The 8,800-nt window shown below is 41.8% G+C and overlaps 1 protein-coding gene across 1 annotated transcript; it reads right to left on the reverse strand.

Moving 5' to 3' along the window:
- Nucleotides 1-3,642: 3,642 nt before the first annotated feature.
- Nucleotides 3,643-4,304, reverse strand: LOC122650533 (uncharacterized mitochondrial protein AtMg00810-like). The gene is made up of 2 exons (XM_043843938.1): nucleotides 4,256-4,304; nucleotides 3,643-4,151 (listed from the first exon to the last, which is right to left on the reverse strand). Exons 1-2 carry the CDS (start codon nucleotides 4,302-4,304, stop codon nucleotides 3,643-3,645), a joined length of 558 nt encoding a protein of 185 aa, XP_043699873.1.
- Nucleotides 4,305-8,800: the final 4,496 nt, after the last annotated feature.

Consider the following 8,800-nt stretch of genomic DNA (forward strand, 5'->3'; position numbering starts at 1 on the left):
ATCAACTTGAGCAATAGTCCAATTGATTTGAGTGTGTACTCTTGTATGCTCTTGTATATGCTCTTATATACGCTTTTATATACGCTCCCCCTCACTTGGTGCTATGCTCTCATCTAAATATCTTAAACAAGTGTTAGTCCAAGAGTGGTTTTATTTGTTATCATCAAAACCTTTATGTCATCATGGTGGATGACTTGGAGTGTATGAGGTCTTTTCTTCAACAACACCTAATGAATAAAGTAGGAGAGGGACGTCTACCTAATAGAGTACATCTAACTATGAAGGCTCCGACACATCTCTAGCAATTTGGGACCAATTGACTGGGGGCAACTCTATAATGTTTAAGGAGACAAGAAACGAATACCGGAAGAGGATAGCGGAGTCTGGCCTCAAAAGCATCCAGGATGAAGCCAACCTCATTAAGATGCTTAGTATTCAACCTTTCCTCGGGAGAGGCAACCCTAAGGTCAACAGACTCCGAGATCGAATAAACTTCTCGGATCTCCACAAGGTCAGACACCGACAATGCTGAGGGAATCTCATCCACCCTTTTCCCTATGGAAGGATCAAGTTGGGGTTGGCGGATATGATAAGCATTTTTCCCACGGGAAGCCAAGGATTTCTTGGGGGAGGCATGATTGGAAGTATCGACGGAAGCACCAGATGTACTCCGTTGAACTAAAATAGAAGCCCTAGGAACTACGGCACCCTCCATAGATGACCTAGGAGGAACCCCCTGGTTCTCCTAACACCTTCCCCATGGTATAACTCCTTAGCTTCTTAAAACAGGGAATCTACCTCTCGACTGGGCTCAGGAACTAGGGTTTTCTTAGACTTCGTCATCTCTCAAAATAAAAAGAAAAGAGAGAGAGGAGAAAGAAATCAACTGAAGAAGTAAAGGAAAAGGAACTTACTTGAGCAAAAGAGATGCAGTTAGAGAAAGAAGAGACACAGAGCGGGGTAGCTTCAGAGATGGAGTGAAGTTAGAAAGTCGAGAGATTTTCAAGCAAGGAAACTTGAAGACGATGAAGAAGAAAAGCCACCGAAAGTAAGAACACTTTATATCCTTGGGGGTAAAGAACCAAGGCTCCAGATCCAACCAAAAATTTTGTTTGAATGGCCAAGATACAAGGAAAAGATGAAAAAAAACACTTGTTTCGAGAATGAGGTAAGCTACCTCGATAAGGAAAACACCGGGAAAGCAAGAAATTTAAATTCAAACTTTATGACATCCCCTCAACTTCCCTCAAAAGACGTGAAATCCTGAAGATATTTAAGACCCACGTGCAAACAACGGCGAATGGTTGCGCGATTGTAAAATACTCTCAGTGGTAAAGTCATCCAAATGAGAAATGTAATTTAAAAAGGAAAATGGATCATGATCGGTACCCGGTTTTTCCAAGCATTAAAACTGATCACCATCGAGACATAATAAACGGGCAAAGATTGCAGGTAACCGAGCATACAAGCTAAGGTGTCCCCGCACTTGATGATTAGATAATTCTCCCCATACCTCCCTCCAGGTAAGGGGAGTAGGGGCCAAATGATACACCACGTTTTATCTACCCAATCCCTACTTGACACGAGGACCGACTTAGATTGCAAGTAACCGGCCCACGACCAGAAAAATGGAGACCAAAAATGAAACGGTTATACAAGCCTAGGCACGTCAGCAAGGTCAGTTAAGAACTTCCAAGTGGGTGAAGGCTGATAACTATAATTCACGTGCGAGAAGATTGAGGATCCCGAGATCTGATGAACGAATTCCCCTTTGTGGAAGGGTTTCCTAATCCGAGCATAGGGGGACCACTTAACCAGAAAGGAAAGTCCTCTGGTAGATCCAGGGAGGATCAGAGGGAAGGGATTGGGAAGAAACTTGTATAAATAAGGGTCCTTGCAACCATGTAAATTCATTCTTTGATCAATAGAGAAATCAAGAAACACAAAAGATTAGTCTTCGTTCTCCATAATCTTTTCTAATCCAGGCTAGATTGAAAGTTGCAGTGTTTGAGAATCTTTCCTCAAGCAACATTCTTTGTGCAAAAAGAATCACCTTCGTTTTCCTTTAATTAATCATTACTTTCACAGGGTGCAACCACACGCCGCTGATGAATGAGTTTTATGTGAAAAAGACATATTATCCTACAATTTCTTTTTTTGGTTGGTTTCATTTTTCAACCTACATGACTTTTGTATTATATTGGCACTTACCAAATAAAAACAATCTAGAGCATTTATACTCAATTAAGGATCGGTCCTACAGTTAATGATCTTTTGCTTCTTCTTCTTATCGTTTCTAGACCTGGAATGGCCAAAAAAGCACTCTTTACAATTTCACATGTCAAAGTCTTCCTCTGAACCCAAAATTTTAAGTGGATAGTTAGGTAGGAAAAAGAACAAGAGCTGGGTTTAACAGTTTAAATCGGCTCAAAGGAGAATTGGCTCCAAGGGTGGTATAGGATCGTTTTCAAACATCCCGCGCGGCCAATGCTATAAGGTTGAATGTTTTGTGTTCTGGGGGCAATCTAAGTTAGTCATAAGATATTTTTGTAACAGCTTAGCTCTACTCTTTCATTCATTACTAGACAAAAGTTTAAGATGGGTTCGTGGTAATGGTGTATGATGACTAATGAACTTAATGTTAGATTATCAATTGTGTGATTAAATTTTACGAAGATCTCCATAAATCGGTTCCCTTAACTTACCACAATGAGCTTCTCCTTTACATTCCAAAGAATATTGATGAGGTGGACATCATGGGGCTGGAGGTAATTCTTCAAATGAAGAAATTAATTAAGAATGTAGTCTGAGATCTTGATCCTAAGAGTTCCCTAGGTCTTGATGGTTTCTCAGTATTAGAGCTTAGAAGTTAGAATATTTTGCATTGCTTTAATTCTCTCCAATGAAGAGAATATATAAAGAGTACATGTGTTGGTGTTTACAAGGTAAGAGAATAATAAAAGATTACAATGAATATGGCAATAGCTAAGAAGGAAACTCAGCCAATAAGGAAGTTTCCATTCCTTGATGGATTTGATATCACATGTGAGGTTTTCTTGAGCAACCATCAACACGGTTTCCATACTTGGAAGATCCCAAATCGCAAGAGGGAGAAAGACTGTATTTATCCTCAATACACCCCCTCAAGGTGGAGATTCTGGAACGCGAATCTTCAACTTGTCTTGCAAGAATTGGAAACGGCCCGTACCGAGTGGCTTTGTAAACGTATCAGCCAACTGATTTTTGGTGGAGATAAACTGCACCTGTAACTGTTTCTTGGTGACATGATTATGGATAAAGTGAAAATCAATTTCCACATGCTTGGTACGAGCATGATAGACCGGATTGGCGGAGAGATATGTAGCCCCGATGTTGTCACACCACAGTATTGGCGGACCAGAAAGTAGAAAACCCAGTTCCAAAATAAGTGATTCTATCCAAATTAACTTAGCAGAGGCATCTGCCAGAGCCTTGTACTCAGCCTTAGTGGAAGAGCGTGCAATAGTGCACTACTTTTGTGAGGTCCAAGACACAAGATTCGGTCCAAGAAAAATAGCAAAGCCGCTCGTGGATTTTTTATCACTGGAATCATCAGCCCAGTCCGCATTAGAGAAAGTTTGTAATGACTGGGAGGAAGAACACTTAAACAACAAACCATGGGTGTTTGTGCCTTTTAGATTTAAGAACATGTTTGACCAGTTGCCAGTGGTCAATGGTGGGTGCATGCATGAACTGACAAGCTTTATTAACAACAAGAGAGACGTCAGAATGCGTTAGGGTGACATACTGGAGAGCACCCACAATGGAACGATACTCAGTCGGATTTGACATTGGATCACCCCCTTGATCAATAGGCTTCGTAATGATTGCCAGTGGAGTACTGACGGATTTGCAGTCAGTCATGGAGGCCCGATGAAGTAGATCCTTGATGTAACGGTACTGAGAAAGAAGGATGCCTTTGGAGTGCTTTAAAGCATCAATACCCAGAAAGAAATGTAAGTTTCCAAGGTCCTTAATAGAGAATTCCTCGGACAACTGTTGAAGAAGAGTTGCCACATAAGACTGATCACTGTTGGTAACAAGTATATCATCAACGTAAACCAAAATATAACTACCATGTGAGCCATGGTGCAGAATAAAAAGAGATGTATCTGTGCGAGAACCACGAAAACCCAAATGAATAAGAAACTTTGAAAGACGATGGAACAAAGCCAGGGGGCTTGTTTGAATCCATAAAGAGAGCAATGCAGCTTACAAACATGGTCTGGGTGAGTCAAGTCAACAAACCTGGGGGGCTTTGTCATATAGACTTCTTTCTGCAATTGGTCGTGGAGGAAAGCACTGTGAACATCTAACTAGCAGATAGGCCAGCCCTAGGAAACCACAATAGAGAGAACACTGTGAATAGTGGTGGGTTTGACCACAGGGCTAAAAGTCTCACTCTACTCAAGGCCATGCTGTTGATGGAATCCCTTAGCAACAAGGCATGCTTTGTAGCGCTCTAAGCTGCCATCAGCCTTGCGCTTGATGCGAAACACCCACTTGTAATCGATAAAGTTCATAGAAGGGAATTTAGGTACAAGAGACCAAGTTCCATTCCACAGTAGAGCAGTAAACTCATTAGTCATCTTAGAACGCCATTCTGGACTTTTTGAAGCCTGTGAAAAACATGTAGGCTCAACAAAAACATTAGTAGTATTAGTAACAAGTAAAGCACTGGGGCGGGTAGGACGTGGTCGAAGTGTCATGGTGTGGGTGGGAGGAACATCTGCAGGTTGTGCATATAACTCACTAACATAGCGAGTACGGCCAGACGGGGAAGAGGTAGGTGCAGGTAGTGAAGACATAGGTTCAGCCAATGGAATAGGAGAGGGAATTGGGGCTGATATGGGCATGGGAATAAGAGATGAGTTTGGAGACGTCGATGGCAAGGGCATGCCAATACGGGTATTGAGCTGGGTGGGAACACGCAGGGCTGTCCTGGCCCAAGGAACCGGCAAAGTGGGGGTAAGGGCTGGTGGGGGACCTAAAATCGATCTAGAGAATGGAAAAGACTGCTCATCAAAATGCACATGGCAAGCTATAATGAACTGGTTTCGTGAAGGATCAAAACATCTATACCCTGTATGTGAAGAACTATAACCAAGAAAGACACAAGGAGAAGAACGGAAATCCATTTTATGCTTATTATAAGGACGAAGATGCGGAAAGCAAAGACAACCAAAAACCCAAAGAAAGGAGTAATCTGGCACTTTGTGATAAACCAATTGAAAGGGATAAACACCATTAGAAACTTCAGAGGGCATATGGTTAATAAGAAAACTGCAGTCTCAAAAGTAAAGTGCCAATAAATTTGAGGAATAGATGCTTGAGCAAGAAGGGTGCGACCAGTCTCCACAATGTAACGGTGGCGACGCTCAATAGCCCCTTGTTGCTCATGTGCATACCCGATGAGATATCCCATGCTTAGTAAAAAAAGTGGGTAAGGAGCGAAACTCCCCACCCCAATCGGTTTGAAGTGCTTTGATTTTACGTTCAAATAAGCGTTCAATATAGGCCTGAAATGCAATAAAAGTACTAAAAACATCTGATTTGCACAAAAGGGGATAAAACCAAATAAACTTAGTATTGTCATCCACAAAAATAATATAATATCGATGTCCAGCACAAGAAGGAGTGGGGGAAGGACTCCACACATCACTATGAATAAGATCCAAAGGAAAAATACTTTTACTACTAGTAACAGGAAGAGATAAGCGACTTGCTTTTCCTAATTGACAAGCCGAACACATAGAACTAATACTAGAGGAATGACATGGTAAATTATTAAACTGAAGCATTTGGCGAAGGAGATGGACATGGGGATGACCAAGACGACAATGCCATAAGTCAGGAGAAGTACGAACGGCAGCGTGGACAAACGGTGAAGAAGAATGAAGCTCATAGAGACCCCCTTTACTCGATCCGGACAGCAGAGTAGACTTGGTGGTTTGATCCTTCACAAGAAAATGAGATGGGTGAAATTCAAAAAAGACATTATTATCACGGGTAAATTGATTAACCAAAAGTAAAGGTTTAGAGATAGTAGGAACATGGAGCACATTATTCAAATGAAAAGAATGATTAGAAAGAGAGGGGAGAGAAGTGTAACCAAGATGTGAAATAGATAGACCCTTACCATTCCCAACATGAAGTTGGTCATTACCATTATACTCATTATACTGCGAAAGGGAGTTCAGATCTGGTGTGACATGGTGAGATGCGCACGTATTAGGGTACCAAGGAAGCGTGTGTGATGCAGGTGGTGTAGGTAAAATTGATGGATTAGGGTGGCCATAGTAGGAGGGGAAGGTGGGGTTGGTGTAGTGAGTGGCAGGGAACTGGCCTTGGGAAGGGTATGGTGGTGAAGGGTTATTGGATTGCTGGCGATAGTAGCACCTATTAGTGCTATGGTTTGTCTGTCTGCAGATGTTACACCAAAAACGTCCTTGAGATGGACCATAGAAGCCGCCACGGCCACAGCCTCCACGTCTGCGACCACCATGACCCCCATGCCCACCCCTAGTAGAGGTGTGAGACCCATCGGTGGAGGGATTGCTACATTGAACCGTGTTTGCAGAAGGAGAAGGAGGAAGCAGGCTGGTCCGTGAGAGTAAGCTTGGTCAGTGAGGTATCATAAAGAAATTCATGGCTAAGTAACATGGCGTGCAAATCATCATACTCAATCGCATCGGTGTGAGTAAGCAAAGAGGAGACAATGGCTTGGAACTCAGGCTTTAAACCATGAAAAATATGCATGTTGAAGGTGCTTGATCGAATATTTTCGTCGGCAGCCTTGAGCTCAGTAGATATAGATTGTGCACGCTGTAAGAAGGCAGAGACACTTTCATCAGTTTTCTGGTTAAGATCCAGAAGAGCCATATGTAATGACATGATGCGACTCTTAAACGGAGTAGAGAAGGCAGTGGAGAGAGTCTGCCAGATAGCCTGGCTTGTCTTCTTTCCAACAATCAGTGGAAAAACTTCCTCAGACAGGGAAGCAATAAGGAAGTTGCGAATAAGAGAGTCCTGTCGACGCCAAAGAGAAGCGTCATCCGCAGCAGCAGGGCATGGTGTGGAGCCATCGACATGTCTAAAGAAACCTTGACCATCAAGGAACGACTCAATCTGAGTCAGCCAGAACAGGTAATTTTTAGAGGTTAACTTCAAGGAAATATAGTGGTGAGCATTGGGTAGAGAAGACATGGGAGGAGAGCCTCCAATAGAGGGAGAAACGATAGTAGGGGAAGCCAAAGAGTTGGCAGATTCCTCAGCCATGGAGAGGAAAAAAAAATTCGCCCAGGTCTAAGAGAAGCTTGGTGGAGCTGGATGTCCTCTGGATACCATATTAGAGCTTAGAAGTTAGAATACTTTGCATTGCTTTAATTCTCTCTAATGAAGAGAATATATAAAGAGTAAATGTGTTGGTGTTTATGAGGTAAGAGAATAATAAGAGATTACAATGAATATGGCAATAGCTAAGAAGGAATCTCAGCCAATAAGGAAGTTGCCATTCCTTGATGGATTTGTTATCACATGTGAGGATTTCATGGACTTGATATCACATGTAAGGATTTCTTGAGCAACCATGCATCAATACGGTTTCCATAATTGGAAGATCCCAAATCGCAAGAGGGAGAAAGACTGTATTTATCTCATTACTTAGGTGTGTGTTTTTTTTAAGAAAGTGTTGGGATATTGTGGTAGAAGATTATTGCAAAGAGGTCATGAATTGTTTTACATCAGGGAAGCTCTTAGAAGGGGTGAACAACTATTTTATAACCTTGATTTCAAAGATTGAAAGTGTGCAGTTGCTTGGTCAGTTCATGCTGATTTGAATGGGGAATTTCTTCTGCAAATCTTTGTAAAAAATAATGGCATGAAGGCTGGTTATCAAGCTTTCAAGGTTGGTATCAGTGGAGCAATGGGCTTTCCCGAAAGGAAAAATAATATCTTGACATATTGGTTTGGCATCGGAGTTAGCAAATCTTATACTCTTTGCAACTCAAGGTGGGGTATGTGTATCAAACATGATGTTCAAAAAGCTTATGATACCTTGTCATAGGAGTTTCTTTTTGTTGTCCTTCAGAGTTTTGTTTTTTCAGACAAATGGAATAGTTGGCTTCATCAGATCCTTGTCTCTACGAAGATATCAATTCTTCTCAACGACCAGCTTGTAGGCTTTTTTAGAGTTGAGAGGGGTCTTTGTCAAGGTGATCTAATATCCCCTTTGCTTTTCATCCTCGCTATATAGAGGTTTGAAAAAGCTACTGCAACATAATATGATTAAAGCACTCTCTGGTCCCAGAGGTGTTTATATTCCCAACCAACTTTTGTTTGCGGATGACATTTGTCATCTGCATGAATGCTCAAGTAGGTATGTCTCTAATTTAAACTCTTTCATGGTGAAGTACCAAGAGTTCTCCAGGCAGCGGGTCAATCTAGAGAAAAGCAAACTTTTCTTCAGTCTTGTTCCTCGTCGTCGCAAGATGAGAATTTATGAAATCATGGGAATCTCTGTTGGCACCATCCCTACCCATTATCTGGGTGTTGAGATTTTCAAAGGGTGTGTGAAAAGGGATCCCCTCCTTCCCTTGATAAAATCAAAGGGCGACTATTAGGTTGGAAAGAAAAGTTGCTATCCATGGCAAGGAGGGTGGAGTTAGTTTAGTGGGTAATATCTTCTATCCCTGCGCATAACTTCTTAGTTTACTAGTGGCCGAAGTCATTAATAAAAGCACTGAGAGATGGATTAGGCATT

Source organism: Telopea speciosissima, chromosome 2, assembly GCF_018873765.1.
Source record: "Telopea speciosissima isolate NSW1024214 ecotype Mountain lineage chromosome 2, Tspe_v1, whole genome shotgun sequence".
In the NCBI taxonomy this organism is placed as follows: domain Eukaryota; kingdom Viridiplantae; phylum Streptophyta; class Magnoliopsida; order Proteales; family Proteaceae; genus Telopea; species Telopea speciosissima.